This window comes from Musa acuminata, chromosome BXJ1-2 (assembly GCF_036884655.1).
Source record: "Musa acuminata AAA Group cultivar baxijiao chromosome BXJ1-2, Cavendish_Baxijiao_AAA, whole genome shotgun sequence".
Lineage (NCBI taxonomy): Eukaryota > Viridiplantae > Streptophyta > Magnoliopsida > Zingiberales > Musaceae > Musa > Musa acuminata.
In genome coordinates, this window is record NC_088328.1 from 25,812,348 (window position 1) to 25,830,193 (window position 17,846).

The following is a 17,846-nucleotide window of genomic DNA, read 5'->3' on the forward strand; positions in this document are numbered from 1 at the left end:
AGACTGGACCTATTGGTCGAGTGATTGTTCTTGGGCTCAGGTTTAGGGCTAGTGGGTCACAAGTCGAGAGTCGATCTAGCGCGACTCGGGCCGAGACTAGACCTGTTAACCGAGTGACTGTTCCCGGGCTCAGGTTTAGGGTCGGCGAGTCGCAAGTCGAGAGCCAATCTGGCACGACTCGGGCAAAGACTGGACCTGTTGGCCGAGTGACTGTTCTTGGGCTCAAGTTTAGGGCCGGTGAGTCATAAGTCGGGAGCCGATTCGGCGTGACTCAAGCTGAGATTGGACTTGTTGGCCGAGTGACTATTCTCAGGCTTAGGTCTAGGGCCGACAAGTCATAAGTCGGGAGCCGATCTGGCACGGCTTGGGCAAAGACTGGACCTGTTGGTTGAGTGACTATTCTCGGGCTCAAGTTTTAGGGCCGACAAGTCGCAAGTCAGGAGTCGATCTAGCACAACTCGGGCTTAGGTTTAGGGTCGGCGAGTCACAAGTCAAGAGCCAATCTGGCGTGACTTGGACCGAGACTGGACCTGTTGGCCAAGTGATTGTTCTCAGGCTCAGGTTTAGGGCCAGCGAGATGTTGGGCGTCATGCCGGGTCACGCGTGTGCCATCGTACCATGTGGCGTGCCATGTGAAGCAATGCAGGTTTTGGCAGGAAATTACTCGTCACGAGCTGCTTTTGGCGGGAGGCTCATTGTCACGCGCGATCTCTTGGCGGGAGTTTTGAGGTTGGAGATTTTGGGGAAATCCCAAAAGTCATGGTGGGCTTTGAATGTCGTGCTTATCTCTCTCCTCGGGGAGCCAAAACGTCACTTCGCGGTGGGTTTGCTTCCCCTTTATAAGCTCCTCCCAGAACAATGGTTGCTACTTTGCTCATCCTTTTGTTCTGCGCCCTGGCTCATTCCAACCTTGAGGTCAGGATGTCTCCATCTTCCTCTTCGTCTTCTTCTTCCTTGTCTTCTTCTTCTTCTTCGTCTTCCTCTTCTGGGGGCCCAAGGGTTGAGGTTGTCAGCTTATCTTCGGGTGGCGAGCCTTCGAAGGCTACAGGGAGTTCTACTATGCTTGACAACCACAAGTCGTGGCATGATGTGGACTTGGTGGTGACCAAGGAACTTTTAGGGGCACTTCGAGATCACTATTGCATCTCGAAGTGCTATGGTGTTTACGCCCCTCGGCCCGGTCAGCGGCCACACAATCAGTTTCCCGACGGATTTGGGCTGACTATGGGTGCCCTCGAGGCAAGACTGTGGTTCCCTTTGCATCCCGTTATCGAGGAGTGCCTCCGTAAGTGGGGGATTTCGCCATCCCAGATAGCGCCGAACTCTTGGCGCTATTTGGTGGCTTTTCTCGGGGATGTCGGGGAGCAAGGATCGAGCCGACCAGGACCCTCTTCTTGGCCAGCCTTCGTTTGTGTAAGGGGTGAGGTGGGTATTACTTGACCGCCCATAGCGGTTTTAAGATCAGCGACGCTCCTTCCAACAACAAGGGTTGTAAGAGTCGCTTCTTCTTCATTAGTTGTAGTCAGGGGTGGGGTTTCAATACTGGGTGGACTTCCCAAACCATCAACGATGCCCCCCCGTTTCTTTCTGTCGGAGAAACAGCAGACGTGAATCGATTAAGGGGCATTTTGTCCTCTTCTCAGGCAATTAGGGAGATGACCGAGGAGTGGCTAGTCAAGGCGAGGTTAAGCCTAGCCACTAGGGGTATGGTCATTCTCATGTTATGGATCGTCCGTTCATCCCGAGCTAGCTGACCGATCGGGCTTTTGTTTGTAGAGATGGTGGACCTCTAGTCTATCACGGACTTAGCTGGTTTTACCTAAGTCGTGCGACACCCTTGTATGTCCGTCCGCAAAGGTCAGCCTCCCCAAAACCTCTCATGGTCCCTTAGGACCTATAAAAGAGAAAACAGGTTAGAGAAAGTGCCTCACTCAGGATCTACAAGCAAACATTTTAAGAAATACTTTATAGATAATGTAAATTATAAATAGACTTTATAAGCTCTGAACGGTTACACAACAAAGGGTTAAAATGATCCACTATAGACCGAATATCTCTCACAAGTGTCCACATGACACAAACTTTATTTATAAGCCTAAGAAGGCCACCAAATCCAACTAAAATGAGGCTGTTAAGCCTTCGACCATCCCTCTACATGCTGTGCAAAGTATGAAAAAACCAAAAGACACGGACATACATAAGTATTACATTAAACATCATGTTTAGAACTTTGTCCGTGACAAGTGGGTGAAGAGGACGCCTAATGCCAAGGCCGTCGTGCCATCGTCTCGGGGTGGATTCTAACTCTGACCTTCACGCAGGGCTAGCATTACACCATGGCACTGATTGATCACGTCCGTGATGCTAGAAGAATGATCGAGCACCTTCGCTCTTCGCATGGAGATCTTGGAGCTGAAGGTCGGATTGGGCTTGGAGGTCATCATCACGATCGAACAGCATGCCTCGGCCTTGGGCGAGGAGGTGACTCGTCTGAAGGTCGAGCTGGAGGAAAGTCAAGTGTGTGTTCGGACGCTTGATGATGAGTTGCTGACCCTCTCCCGGGACGTCAAATCTGCCAGATCTTCTGCCTGGGCCACTGAGGAGATTCTGAAGGAGGAGCGCTTGGTGCTACCTGAGAAGATCAACGAGGTGATCGCTGACTACAAGTCGTCCCCCGGGTTCAAGCGTGGCCTAGTTAGGTCGGGGCATGTGACGTATGAGTTCGGGTACCGGGTGGCTTATGATCGCTTTCAGGTGAGGTACCTGGACCTAGAACTGGAGTCAGACCCATTTGCTGACCAACCGGAGGATCAGAGCGTCGACATGCCAGTGAACGTCCCTTTCGACGACAGGCCTGAGACTCCTCCTCCGAACTAAGAGTTGTACCCCCTTTTTGTTTTTTGGCTTTGGTCAAGTCAAAATTTGAGATTGTCTTACCCGACCACAATGTATATTTCTTTTCATCAATGAAAAACCATCATTTCGGCATCCTGACTTCTTGTCCTGCCCGATCACGGATGTGTATGCTTCTTTTGATTAACGAAGCATGTCTTTTTGGCACCATGACCTTTTGTCTTTACGGATAGAATCTCTTCAAATTTGTCGCATTCCATGTCCTTGGTAGAGGGTTTCCCTCTATAGTCTCGAGGCGATAGGTCCCTTCTCAGACCACGTCGTAGACTCGATAAGGGCCTTCCCAGTTTGGCGCTAGTTTTCCCCTCGCTCGGGTCGGGTCGCTCACCTCAACCTTTCGAAGGACGAGGTCTTTGACCTTGATCGGTCGCGAGTGAATTTTACGATTATATATCTAAGTCGTAGTCTTTTTGTATACCAAGGTACGCAGGTGTGTTCAGAGGTAGAGGTGGGGGCCTCAGAAGTGATAGCTCGGGTCGGTCGGGTCTTCTGCGAGGCTGTGTTGGTGGCGCTAAAGTCGCTCCTCGGATCGACTCTATCCTCGACCTCTTTATTATCTTCATGCCTTCCTATCATTAGGGCTTCGACAGCGATGTATTGGTTGGTGTGATGTAGCATCTAGGGGATGGTCACAGGCAGCTTCTCAATCAGCGACCAGAAGAACCTCGAGGGTCTCAGGCTCATCAGAAACGCATGCATGATTAAAGAAGCATGAGCGTTCGGGAATCCCCCAAATTTCAACGGCAAAACATGTCACGAATTGGGAGAGCGATTCATCTTCGCATTAGGATAACGTGAGTAGGGTGGCGACAGAAGGCTTGGGTCACACGCTAGCCAGGAAGTTTTGCTCAAACTCGCTTCCTAGCTGATCAAAGGATGAGATCGAGAATGGGCCTAGTTGGCTAAACCATGCACGTGCCGGTCCCCTGTAGGTGGTCGAGAATGCCTGACACATCAGCGCATTGGAGGTGTCGTAGAGGGCCATCTGAGCCCGAAACGCGGTGACATGTTCCGTAGGGTCAGAGCCGCTGTCGTATGTTTCCATTGCTGGTAGCCTGAAGTTGAGCAGTACAGGCTTGTCCTGTACTTCCTGAGTGAAAGGAGATCCACTCGAGCTGCCATCGCCCATCTCGCCCCTTGACTTCTAGAACTTACGCTAGAACTCGTCCAAGCGCCGATTGACCATGGATAGTTGGGTCCTGAACGAGTCATTCGTCGAATCAGACAATATTGTGTCAGACTCGGGGTGGGGCAGAGCGATCTGGCAGGGCACGAGCGTGCTTTGCTCGGGTAGGCCTCTCGGGCTTCTCCCATTTCGAGTCACTCCCTGCTTGGCCTTTAGTGGGTCGAGTTGGTCGGGGGAGCTGTTAGTTGCACATTCTGTGGCATGAGCGGGACGATCGTCTGCATCATTCTTGCCAAGGCTTACACTTGCTTGGCCAGGCCAAGGAATGCCTCGGGCAACACGACCGAGGGTCTTGCAGTATAGTCGGGGGGAGAAAATCCCGAATTATTAAGCAGTCACTAGTAGCGATCTGGCGTCGAGGTTGAGATCCCCCCATCTCTGCGGGTAGGGAGGGGCTGATCCCCGAGGCTGAAAGGGGGGGTGATCGACCAATGGTTCTTCCTTAGGGAGAACTCCTGTGGGATACTCCTGCAATATGACCCTCCTTCTAATACCAAAAATATTGGTGAATGTGTGTACCGTGACTGATGAGTCAGCACGGTCTGGTCCCTAGGCCAATGTCAAGAGTCGAAGGTCGGCTTGATGGGTCGCTGATGTTGCTCGATCGCAAGTCGAGGTATGGATGTTGGGATGATGGTCACTATCTCCTGGTAGGGACGATAGCGACTCAGGATGTCCGCTCTCCTCGTTGAGAGTCCTTGGATGCCAGTCGGGTTGTCAAAGCCGCTTGGGGAAAGACGCCTTCTTGATCAGGATGATCATGTCTCAGGTGTAACTGCTTTCCTGTACAGAAGGCCCTCGTCGGATGGTTCCCGACTTTGACCCCTCAACGAGTAAGTTAGTGGTCTGATCTCTATTTTTTCTTGCCTCTCCCCCCGGCCGGATGTCGACTAGGAGATTTTATGCCACCTCTTGGCGGTTGATTCTCGAGGGGGAAGTTAGGTCGTCGTCCTAGAACGCTCGAATCGATGGGATAGTACCTTTGCGCGACCGTCATCCTAGGACGCGTGAAATAATGGGACAGTGCCTCAGTGCAGCTATCGCCCTGTGGCGCGTAAGACGATTTCAGACGACGTGGCTTTTGGTTTTCTGAGGCGGGGGACGCCTTGGTATGAACCTTGGGTCGGTGCACTAGAGCCCTCCTTTGTTGACCTGGTGATGGCGTGGCGTGGCGTTGACTTGCAGCAGCCGATTGAATCCTAAATTTTACCTCATCAAAATTCACACATTGCGTCAAATTGGCTAAGTGGGTGTGACGATAAAGTTGGAGATGATGCAATGTAGCAATCCAAATAAGTTTCCTTATAGGAATGCAAGGTTTGAACGTGAACATTTAATTGTTGTAGAATATTTATTACATAAATAATTTCTTTAAAATAAATTTATTTAATTTATTTAAAATAATTTCCATAGTTTATTTAATAAATTCAATAATTTCTTTAAAATTCATAACATTCCCTCCAAAATATATATATATATATATATATATATATATATATATATATATATATATATATATATATATATATATATATATATATATATATATACACAAAACAATATCAATGTACAATGATACCCTGAGATTCTTAAATCGTTCTTCCTACCATATCAAAAAATGAGCTACTCCTCAACTCTAAAAAAAGAAGGAATAATATATGAATAAATCACATCTTATTAATATACTAGCAAGATTTATTATAAATGAATATTCAATAATGCTTTCTAAATATGTATAAATAACAAATGCTTTCTTTATATTGATATAATTTATAAAAAAACATATACTTTACATGTGTTTTAAATCATGACTTATGAACATAAAAGGAATGTGATATATTCAAATCAAGATATATTTAAATGTATTTTCATAATCAAAGTATACGCATAACTAATGTCATATATCAAATCGTAGATAATTATAGTGCAAAATACTTAATTGATAATTCATAAATATATTTAAGAGTTCATGCGTATAAATATAACTAATATATCATAACAGAAGACATAATAATATTAATGACTACGATCAAAGTTATATGTTCCAATGTATAACTCAATCCATATCATAGTTATACTAACCGGACAAATTTCATGTCACAAGAAATAATATACCAATTACTTTTTACAAAACTAAGGGTTTTAATTTTTTTTTGCTTATAATTTCAAATTTAATAAAACAATATATAGTTTAAGACCAACAATATTAAGATATTTTTAATTATTTTTAAATATAATATTGAACATATACTTTTGTATAAATTCAGATAACATAAATTAATAAATGCTTATAAAATAATATATAACAATTTAAATCATATTTTTTAAAAAATTAATGTATAAATTCTTTTGTAATATTTTAAATAACAAAATGACTTGTAAATTGCATTAATCAAGTTCATTTACAAATTTCAAATATATGCATTATTATTTTCGAAAATCGATTAGATGAAATCATCAACACTTACTTGAATTGTATATCCTCAAAAGAAACATATAATTTTGATACTTCCTTTCATTTCCTTTGTTTCTAAAATAATAATTTTTCTTTCTTTTATTTCTTTCACAACATAAATATCAAATCAACTAATCAATCTATAAACCTATAGACTAATATAATTAAGAGAGTAAGCGAATTCAAAAACGTACCTAACACAATTTTTTCTGAACTTGATTTGAATTTATTTGATATCAAATCAGGTCTTCAATAAAGTTTTTCTTATTTTTCTTCTATTTTTTCCTATTGTTGTCTTTCTTTCTTTCTTTTGGCAGTCGACCACTCATCTCTTCCTTGTCCTTCTTTTTACTCTTTTCTTCCTTCCCTCGTTAGCTTCTTTCTTTCTTTTTTTTCCTTCTTTTCTTTCAATTTTTTCTATAATTGCTTTTCTTCCTTACTTTCCTCTCCTCTCTCTCACCCTTCTTTGGTCTCTTCTTCTCTCCCTTCCCTCCCGCTTCTTTCTACTTTTGTTCCTCTGAGGCGAGTGATAGAGACGATTAAATGGAAACTTTTATAATTTAATTCTTGGTAATTTATATATTTATAATTAGGTTATTGGATAAAATTAGACATATTATATCCCTTCTTGTTGTTTGGCTAAGCCTTCATATTTACTTTAAACCCTCTAGCCTTTTACTTTGACCCTCTCATCACAAAGGTTTAAAATAGCTTTCTCTTCCTTTTTTTTTCTGAGGTCGAGTACTTTTCCTTAAGAGGGTCATCCAATCCTTGATGCATTTGTCCCCCCTCTCTTTCATCAGTCTCACTGTCTTATCCTCAAAAGAGGTTAGGGTTATCGAGTCAAAAAACACTACTCCTTCAAGGGTGACTTCTTTGAGTGATGGAGCGTCATATATCATAACATGCGAATTTGACTTCACGACCAACTTTGAAGACCTCATGCACCTTAGATCTCATTTCTTCATTCCATCCAAATTTAATCTTATAGTTATACAGTCTAGTGATCAATCATATATATTAAATCACTATCTCCATAGTTAAACATATATATTGGAAATGGCTTCGACTTCCTTTTTACTCATTCTTCTTCGTAGAGACAAGATCCTACGTACATAGTTAATAACTAACTCATGATGTTATCTCGTAGTCTTTCTCACATTGTCAATATTATCCCAGTGTTGTCCATATTTGGAAGAGTGATTTTTTAGATTTGCCTAAACCACTCGGAAGTTTGCTAATGCCCCTCGAGCAAATTGGTAGCAACTCTCCCAAATTACTTGTGCTTTATCGAATTTTGTGTCTATCTCTCGTACAGGTGAATGCAACATCCAGGGGTTAGGATGTCGAATGCCCAATAGGATCCCCTACTACTAAGAAGAAAAAGGTTGTTGTCCCAAGCAATAAGTGTGTGGCGAGCGAATCAGCACCACCCGTTCCTTGTGCCATGAGTCCGAGGTCCTAAGAATGTTGAATGTTGAATGTTGAGGCTCAATAGGAACACAGCCACAAAAGAAACATACAAGTCTTAGGCATCAAGGTGAGCAAATCAGTACCAGTCGTGCCTCATGCTAGATCAGCAACACAGACAGTTCTTCTCAAAGAGTGGGTAGGCTTGAAAAGAAACTAGCCAATGCCAATTCGAGCTTGGTATAGAGGTCGCTTGACTCCAAGCTCAATTCAAACAGGGATCAAGTCATAGCATCAAGAAATCAACAAGAAGTTGCTCCTGACACCCGAACACACAAGCAGTGCCTCGCTAAGGGGTCACCTCAGAAGACGAGATCAACGCGGAGGCCAACTGAGATATAGGAGATTGGGAAGGTCCCAATCGACGTAGTCTGTAACAGTTCCTGAGATGGTCGTAGTAAATACTGTCTTTTCACACACACACACACACATTCTCTCTCTCTCTCTCTCTCTCTCTCTCTTAGTTTCGGAGATATTATTCATCAATCAAACATGTAAAAGTCCAGACAACAAGTATTCTGGAAAACTAATCGATAAAAGCTTCTCCAATGATTGATTTGGTAGAGCTAAAGAAAATGTACTATAGAAGTATGAGGGTTCAAAGAACTCTAATCGAGTAGCACACTTAGGACCCTTTATAGAAGGCTTCGGTGATCGTAGGGATCAATCGAGAGAGTTAATTCACCGAGTGAGACGCAAACATGAGGAGTCATCTGGCTGAATTGTTGGGTGTCGCAGTTAGCACAGTCATGCTGACGACGTGGGTCGCTCGGCTGACGCATCATACTAGACTTACAAGACGTCTGAATAGACGTAGTGTTTGATTGTCTACGTGTTAAATCCCTTACCATATATAAATTTTTATATAAATATAAAGTCATGTATTATTATTATTATTATTATTATTATTATTTTTTTATCTAATATCTATGATTATGAAATATCAAGCAACTATACAATAGATACCAATTTCGACTGACGGTTAAACTAAAAGCAAAAGCGGAAAACCCATCTCCAAAAATGACAATATTTATCCATTCCTCTCTCGTGGTGGGATCCCTTCAACGCACATAATGAGATGAAACGGGAGGCGAATTCAGTTGTTTATTTGGTAAATGAGAAAATAAATCTTAATTAATATGAGGAGAATTATATAAAGGTTTAAAAGCATCGATTTTTTTGTAGGGAATAAGAAATTTGTTAATTAATATGGGGAGATTTATTTCATACTATTTTTATCCTTAAATATGAATTAGAAAATGTTAAAATGTGCTCCATATAAAATATGCAACATTATATGGTTTTTGGACAACAAAATTATACGGGACTGAATACTACGAATTAGCTGAGGTTAATGTATTCATCCCGTCTATAAATAGTATCACCATTTCTTCTTCGTTCTCGAGCTCGAAGCACTTGCTTAGCAGCCATGGCGACCTCCTCCTCCTCCTTGCGTCGTCTCTCTTCTCTTCTTCTTTTCGTTGGTTTCCTTTCCCTGCTCCGCCCCTCCGCTTGCTACAGCCGCATTTTGCTGAACTCGTCCGCCGTAGCCACCTGGTACGGGAGCCCCGGAGGCGCTGGAAGTGATGGTAATGTCTGCAATATTCCGGCGTTACGTTCTGAAGTATACATGAGAGCATACGTGAAATAGTCGATCGGCATGTACAGGTGGTGCATGTGGATATGGTGATGCGGTTTCTAAGCCTCCGTTCTCATCCTTCATAGCAGCAGGCGGTCCTTCGCTGTTCAAATCAGGCATGGGATGTGGTGCTTGCTATCAGGTATACACGCTTCAGCTAAGTAGCTATAATTGTTTCGTCCGCTACGTAGATAATGTTGGGAGACAGAATGACGATGGCACTGATCGGATCAGGTCTCGTGCACCTCGAACGGTGCATGCTCCGGGAACCCGGTGACCGTGGTCATCACGGACGAGTGCCCCGGCGGCCCGTGTGCTTCCGACCCCGTCCATTTTGACCTCAGCGGGACTGCCTTCGGGGCCATGGCGAAGCCTGGCCAAGCCGATGCGCTTCGCAACGTGGGCTCCCTTCAGATACAATACTCCAGGTGACAACCCCAACCCGGAACGCAACTACCACTAGAACACCCTTATCCTTACATACTTCTCCTGTGGCTTCCTAGAGTGCACTGCAACTACTCGAGCGTCAAAGTCAGCTTCAAGATGGACGCCGGATCCAACCCATACTACTTCGCCGTGGTCATCGAGTTCGAAGACGGGGACGGTGATCTCTCGGCCGTCGACGTGCAGCAGGCGGGGTCGGGCTCCTGGATACCCACGCAGCAGTCATGGGGCGCCGTTTGGAAGCTGAACTCGGGGTGGCCACTGCAGGCTCCATTATCGATCCGGCTGACCTCCGGCCTTTCGGGGAAGACCCTCGTTGCCACCAACGTCATCCCCGTGGATTGGAAACCGGGGGCCACGTACAACTCCACAGTCAACTTCCCATAAGTCTAAAACAATGCACCGAATTGCTACTTATGTAAGATTCTGTTGGATACTTTGTGTGTGTGTGCGGCTGTTCCAAGTATATATATACATACTTGACTTGGGTACTGCATGAAGCTCGTAAAAGAGAACCGTGGAAGCTCTGAATCAAGGTTTCGCGTAATGCATTGCTAATAAGATAATTAATAATCATCTATGTTTTGCATTGTTAATGAGATAGTGAATGAATTTGCGTAGAAAAAAGAAAAAGAAGATCAACGTGACACTGTTCATCGATAGTCTTTGTTTTCTTGTATAATAGTTTTTGAGTGGTTTTCAAGCCCAAACTGTTTGTAAGGCGGCAGAGTATGGAAATGACAGCCGGTTGATGCCAAATAAGTTTATGACAGCACGTTGAGGCCAAAGGCCAACCTCAACAAGCACCAACGATTTCTAGAGAGGAGACACATCCTCGCTGAAATCTACAAGGGTATTGCGAAGGTGAGAACCCATTACTTTTCGGTCAAGTCTTTCTGATTGACCGAGTCAGCTGCGCCGACGATCCTTTTTGAAGAGACGAAGGACATGACGAAGAAACTGATCGAGGCGACTGAAGCGGCATTATGAAACCCACTAGCATTTGCTCAGAGACACTCGGATTCGGAAGTGGCATCTTGCCGACAAAGCCCTACGTCTCTAGTCCGCCAATGCCGACCTCGTTCGTCAGGTCGAGGACATAGTGAACCACCACTGGCTGGAAGAGTTCCTCCGACAACAATATGGACTCGAAGGGATCGCCAGATACCAGCGTCGACAAGATTCCAGATGGGACTCGGTAGGCAGAACTACAACTCCTTCGAGTATGGCTTTCGTTCGGTGATTGTGCGAGTCTCAGGCGTCATCGTCGAGGAGAATCAGTGCCTTGGCAAGGTCCCAACCATGGCAATCGCGAGAACGGCAGTGGTTCCCCTCGAGTGGTTGTGGTAGATGATGCCAAGCCCGAGCAAGAATAACCCGTTGTTGCCAAATAAATAGTGTATCTTTTTCTTTTGGTGTTACGACTAATTCTCATCAATCATACATGCAATGGTCCCAACAGTAACTACGCAAAATTTCCACGTCGATTAAATGAGTATTTCCAGAAAGATAGTACTGAGTGCGTTATTCTGTGTTGGGTGATATTTGATTAACTCTACTTTTAGCCTTCTCTAACATGTCGAACCACGGAGCCAACATCGGTTCAAATTTAAATCTTTTGTAGGTTTCGCATCGAAGGATAAGTGGGTTCGGAAAGGTTATCCAAAACTAAGTCGAGTGTTTGCTTGATTGATGGTTTGATGGTGTGATTGTCGGTGATATCTCTATTAGCTCGACTCAACTTTAGGCTATGTACAAGAGTCGGAAGATGATTGAGTGGGTGACTCAAATATTAGAAGTCGACCATATAAAGACTAGAGTTAGGTGGGATGCTCAATCTGATCTATCGACGCTCAAGTTAGAATTGAGGTGAAGAGTAAAGACATAAGTGAATATAACTAACCTTAACAACAATTAAAATTTTATAGTGGGATGAGCCCAAGAGAATGCTAACTCATCTTCCCAAAAATGACTTAATTAACTTTAATTAGTTTAAATAATAATTTAATAAATTTAAATAAGTAAGAACAAAATAATCAAGTGGGGTTAGAAGGTATGAAAATAAAATGTGTAAGACAAATCCTCTATGGGCATTTGGCCCATGTGGCTCTGATGTAGCGATATAAAGCTCTCCATATTCTATTATATCACTATAATAGTATGGTTATACTTGTTGGAAAATCTGGGGTATCATCACATGTGCAACGGAAGAACAGAAAATAAAATTCTAAAATTTCTCGTAGAGAAAGAATGTTTCATCATTGTGCAAAGATTGGTGTGCAAAAACCTGTAAAATCGAAAACTACGCGTATATGAAAAATGTGTTACTTAGGAAGATTGTATATCCCTAAAAATCTACAAATCTATGGGAAAGAATGAAGGAGGTCAACTTTCCTCCTCTCTAGCGATGATCCACACAGTAGGGGTAGTGAAGATGCTCCTCAAATCGTTTTATAATCCTCCTTTTCACGTGCACCACATGATCAATAAGTGGCCAATCTATCTTACTGTTCACACACCCAAAACAGAGACTACTAGCTAAGGAAAGGAGGGAGAGAGGAGTATATGAGATATAGTAAAAAATGGTTTAGCCTATGACCCTTTGGTTCCCTCTTATTTATAGAGGCTCCATCTTAACTTAATCCTAATAGATCATACTTTATTATGTACTAGATCTTTATCCAACTACCCAAGCATATTTGATTAATGAATCTCTACCTAATAATCTTTCATTGGCTCTTATTGAATCTCATCTATAGAATCTACTAATTCAATGGCTTATTATCTAATAAGATAGGGGCTCCAGCGGATATCTTATATCCGAACCTCTACTCGTGGCAACACCTACCATATGTGTGTGACCCTCCAAGCCCAATATCGAGCTGGCCGTGAGTTGTACCTATCAGAATTCTTTCTAGCTCAGTGAATTATTATCTTCATAATAATTTACTCGACTCATTGACCGCAAACGTAATAGGCCACTATGCCGTAGTTCCCAAACGATACATGGATCGTACATCAGGTATGGTGCTATCAAACCTATACAGAATCTGCTCGAGTCTCGCTCTAATTAGATTATTTCGGAAAACTCTTTCTCTTTCAATCCGAATGACCCTGACAAGAGATTTATATAAGTAAAAATGCATATGATATTTCTCTCATGACACCAAGAGCGGATGATTCTTTGTCGAGACTCAATAACTATTATAAGGTTAGTTGTCACTCATGATGACCAGTTGTGCAATATATGAAACTTTCAAGCCTATAAGTCTGGTATCAAAGAGTAAAGTACTCATAAAAGATATCCTTTGTGTCTTAAGTTTAAGAACTAGATATACCACCGAGATAATAAAATCAATGTCTAATAATGAGATATTATCAATTATCCAGTATTCCATAAACAGATCAATCAGTAAAATCATTTTCAATGAGCACCTACATTATATCCCTAGTGTTCTTATATGAGCAACTATGAGACCAGCATCCTCCTAGATAAGTATACAACACACTAGTCTATCCAATTATCTCGATGTCCCTCTTGAGTAACCTATAACTGAGATTATTTAAGGTTTATATTTAATAGCGAATCGGTTTTATTATCATGATCTCATCACGATCCGATTCTCATTACATAAATCTATAGATATTTGAATATATACAATAGACAATATAAAATGAAAAAAATACCTAATATATAATAAACAAAAAAGAGTGTGTATTATATTATGCATACCATCACTCATGTGATTGACTTGCAAGACACCTATGACTAGTAGAATATGCTCATCACACATTCTTTCATACACTTTAACCAGAGCACATTTAGACTCTAAATTTCCTAAACACGTGTGTGATTGAAGGAGTTACCATGTAATTCAGTGTGATTTATTTCAACTTACTTTATTCTTAAATAAGATGAAAAAAAAAGTCTTGCCCATATTTCTTTAGGAAATGAAGAAAAATCTTAATTAATATGGAAATATTTATTTCATATTATCTCTAAATAGGAATTGAAAAGGTTTTATTGTTTGTCAGGTATTCAAAACTTGGAAACAATGCGAGGGTACAAAAAATTGGAAGTAAAAGATAAATACATGCTACGAATAAACTGATCGATCCGAGCAACCAACCATCTCTTCTTCCTCGTCGAGCTCGAAGCATTTGCTTAGTAGCCATGGCCTTCTCGCTTCGTCATCCCTCTTCTCTTCTTGTCTTCGTTGCACTGCTTGGTTTCCTTTCCCTGTTTCGTCCCTGCGCTTGCTCCAGCCGCAATTTCCTGAACACGTACGCCGCAGTGTTTGGCACGTCGCCGGCCGAAGCCACCTGGTACGGAAGCGCCCATGGCGCTGGAAGTGATGGTAATGTCAGCAACATTCCGGTGTTACGTTCTGAAGCATATGTGAGATCATACGTGAAATATTCTGCATGTATGTATATCCATACAGGTGGTGCAGTTGCTACGGCCCCGTTCTCATCCACGATAGCAGCAGAAGGTCCTTCGCTGTACAAATCAGGCAAGGGATGTGGTGCTTGTTATCAGGTACACACGCTTAGCCAGCAATTGTGTCATCTGCTACGTATATATGTTGGGAGAAAGAATGATCATGGCACTGATTGGATCAGGTTTCGTGCACGTCGAACGCTGCATGCTCCGGAAACCCGGTGACTCTCGTCATCACGGATGAGTGCCCCGGCGGTCCGTGTGCTTCCGGCGCCGTCCATTTTGACCTCAGCGGGAGTGCCTTCGGGGCCATGTCGAAGCCCGGTCAAGAAGACACGCTTCGGGCCGCAGGAGCCATTCAAGTACAGTACTCCACAGGTGAGAACCCCAACCCGGAACAACTGCCACTCGAACACCCGACCCTAACACACTCCCTGTGGCTTCGCAGAGTGCCGTGCAGCTACCCAGGCGTCAACGTCGCCTTCAAGGTGGATGCCGGATCCAACGCAAACTACCTCGCCGTGCTCATCATAAACGAAGCGGAGGACCGGGATCTTGCGACCGTTGACGTGTAGCAAGGGTCGGGCTCGTGGACTCCAACGCAGCAGTCGTCGGGCGCCATCTAGAAGCTGAACTAGGGGTCGCCGCTGCAGGCGCCGTTCTCTTTGCGGTTGACCTCCGGCTTGTCGGGCAAGACCCTCGTCGCCTCCAACGTCATCCCCGCCGATTGGACACCAGGGAGCACGTACAACTCCAACGTCAACTTCTAATTAGTCTAAAACAATGCACTAAACCACTACTTATAAAGGATAATGTTAAATACTTTGTGTGTGTGTGTGTGTGGGGTTATTGCAATATGAAACTCATAAATAAGAAGTGTGGAAGACGATATCAGCTCTTCTGTTCTCAATCGAAACTTCATGTAATGCATGTGTTTGTGTTGAGTCCTCTTTCTCCCCTCGTTCACGAATCCTAATTGCGATCTAAATAAAAACTTTTCCCTTTTTACCGTATACGTCTGAGAAGATCTAAGTGTGTAAAGATTTAGATTGACCTTTAAGGGTCTTAGATCATAGTGTATTGAACTAGTGGTTCAAATTAGCTGATAGAAGGCCAATTATCCTATCAAATCGAGTCTGATTCCATGTTTTTGTTTATAAAAACAAGAAGAAAAGAGAGAGTTACTTAGTAGAATTGTGATACGTCTTATTACTATTTTCTTTCGGCGCCATGATTTCTCCATTAGGGATATATAATAGCAAGTGGGATATTTTCGATATCCAATCTATTCAAGAATTTGAAGTGTCAATACTTGTTATGTGTCTCATACTTCCTTGCCGTACGAAGTCGATAGAAATAGTGTTTACATAGTTTGAAGCAGCTTAAATAAAGGAGAAAAACTCTTTTGATTTATTAGAAGAAAAGGGTGCCTGAAACCAACATAGAAATCAACCAACGAGAGAAAGCACTACTACGTAGTACTACTCCTACTGCTTGTTATTGCTGCTTGATCCGACCATGCCCTCTAGTTAATGCTGCTGCGATCCTCCTCCTCGTCCCCCCAAGCCGTAAACCTCTCCTCGCGGACTCGGAACTCCCCCAGTTGCACCAGGAATGGCGCACCCGGCGGCGAGTTCTCAGCGGACGATGACAACGCCATCCCGGTCCCAGCGACACCGCTGCCGCAGCCGAGCCCCAGCCCTGTCCTCGTTGTGGCCGTGTGGGTCAGCGGCATCGGCAACAGCGGCTGTGCCTGAGGTGGTGACATGTGCGCCACCGGTGAATCGCTTTCCGGTTTGCACCCGGTAAATGACGTTGGAGCCTTGGCATCGGCGGATGCGTCGCTGCTACTGTTGTTGTTGTGCTGGTTTACAGTACTCGTCGCCAGGTCCTGAGACTTCCTCCGGCGGCGGTTGTGATCAGCCAGCCGCTTCCGGCAGCTCCGTTTCCCCTGATCGAATTCTGTGAGCGCGTGAAACCTATACGTACTTGAACGTCATCTCAGTGGATCTGAGCTTTAAAGCACGAAATAGTGAGGAGTGGGATGGATACAGGACCTGCTGCATTGTTGGCAGAAACGCTGAGAAAGGCCGGCGACGATGGCGATCGAAGCTTTCGAGTGGAACTCACACACCTTGTGGCGGCGGTGGTAGTGCTTCGCATGTGTGAGGTCGATCCCACATCCCTCTGCCTGGCACCGAGCTATGCGGGTCCTCCGCCGGCACACTCGCCCAACCACGACGCTGGCCTCCTCCGCCGGCGAGAAGTAGGTGCGTACCCCGAGGTTGAGCCCGATCCTCGCCGGCAATGGCGGCAGTGCCATCCCATACCGCTGGTGGCACGTCGAAGGCGGCGATGGCGGGAAGAGTGCCGCAGCCGTCAACGGCTGAGGCTGCGGGAAGAAGTCAGCGAAACCGCTGCCGCCAAGGCCATGGCCGCCGAAGTGGTCGAACAGGGTTGCATGCTGCTGCCCGCCGTCGTGGCCGCCGTTCTCCTCGCCAAACAGCAGCATGGCTGCTGCTGCCGCAGCGGGATTCCCCCACTCGTAATCCAACATCATCTTTATGTCGGCTTCAGTCTACAACTGTAAATCATTAAGAGGAGAGTGGAGAAGGCCAAAGAAGATTCCAGTGATGAATCTTGAACGAAGAAAATAAGCAAGTGAAACCCTAAGAGCTCGCTATCTTTCACCTTGGCTGCACCAGGAGAGCGTAAACTGCGGCTTAAATAGGTGCAATATTTACTGAGATGATTACACAGCGTTATCCACGTTTACTGGACTGCGTTCATCGTCTTTGTCTGGTTGCTGCAAGTTTGGAGAATTAGACCGAAGGAATCATCCCTCGTCGGTCCCCCTTCATCGGATTCTGGGGACGACACGAACGCACGAGCTCTGACATAAGGAAGCTCGTATGAAGTTTCATTCCCGCGTCGCGTCGTGGTCCGTGGCCACCCCGCTGGCTTTCTCCCCGGCCATCGGAACTGCTGCCCTCCGATTTTGGAGTACGAGATCACGGGGCTGATCCGCCGATGACTTGTCCTCGTTGCATCCGACGGCCGGAAGAGCGGCGGGGAGGGATGAGGACAGCGGAAGAGGACGGGACGGAGCACTTCTCTGCACGTGTCAACATCGTGTCTACGTCCGCAAAAACGTGTTGTATCGTGCCGCGTATGGTCGTGATGGGAAGGACTGCTCGTGCCGTTGATACATGTTTCAGGAATCCCAAAGAATCAGCAGCTTACGCGTGTCTTCGCTCCTGCTTCAAGAATACACCGATCGGATTAGCCCATACTTTCC

General features: G+C 44.5%; 2 protein-coding genes and 1 pseudogene across 2 annotated transcripts; 2 read left to right on the forward strand and 1 right to left on the reverse strand.

Moving 5' to 3' along the window:
* The first annotated feature begins 9,453 nt into the window (after positions 1-9,453).
* Positions 9,454-10,494, forward strand: LOC135611901 (expansin-B18-like). The gene is made up of 4 exons (XM_065107551.1): positions 9,454-9,613; positions 9,693-9,805; positions 9,898-10,091; positions 10,167-10,494. Exons 1-4 carry the CDS (start codon positions 9,454-9,456, stop codon positions 10,492-10,494), a joined length of 795 nt encoding a protein of 264 aa, XP_064963623.1.
* Positions 10,495-14,281: 3,787 nt separating this feature from the next.
* Positions 14,282-15,318, forward strand: LOC135611906 (expansin-B15-like; annotated as a pseudogene).
* Positions 15,319-15,935: 617 nt separating this feature from the next.
* LOC135612959 (squamosa promoter-binding-like protein 8) lies at positions 15,936-17,238 on the reverse strand. The gene is made up of 2 exons (XM_065109819.1): positions 16,606-17,238; positions 15,936-16,527 (listed from the first exon to the last, which is right to left on the reverse strand). Exons 1-2 carry the CDS (start codon positions 17,106-17,108, stop codon positions 16,074-16,076), a joined length of 957 nt encoding a protein of 318 aa, XP_064965891.1. The 5' UTR covers positions 17,109-17,238; the 3' UTR covers positions 15,936-16,073.
* Between the last annotated feature and the right edge of the window lie 608 nt (positions 17,239-17,846).

Coding starts and splice junctions, on each gene's coding strand:
- LOC135611901 (XM_065107551.1), top strand. CDS start 9,454: ATGGCGACCTCCTCCTCCTCCTTGCGTCGTCTCTCTTCTCTTCTTCTT. Junction 9,806..9,897: donor GATGTGGTGCTTGCTATCAG/GTATACACGCTT, acceptor TGATCGGATCAG/GTCTCGTGCACCTCGAACGG. Junction 10,092..10,166: donor CTTCAGATACAATACTCCAG/GTGACAACCCCA, acceptor GTGGCTTCCTAG/AGTGCACTGCAACTACTCGA.
- LOC135612959 (XM_065109819.1), bottom strand. CDS start 17,108: ATGATGTTGGATTACGAGTGGGGGAATCCCGCTGCGGCAGCAGCAGCC. Junction 16,528..16,605: donor TTCTGCCAACAATGCAGCAG/GTCCTGTATCCA, acceptor AAGTACGTATAG/GTTTCACGCGCTCACAGAAT.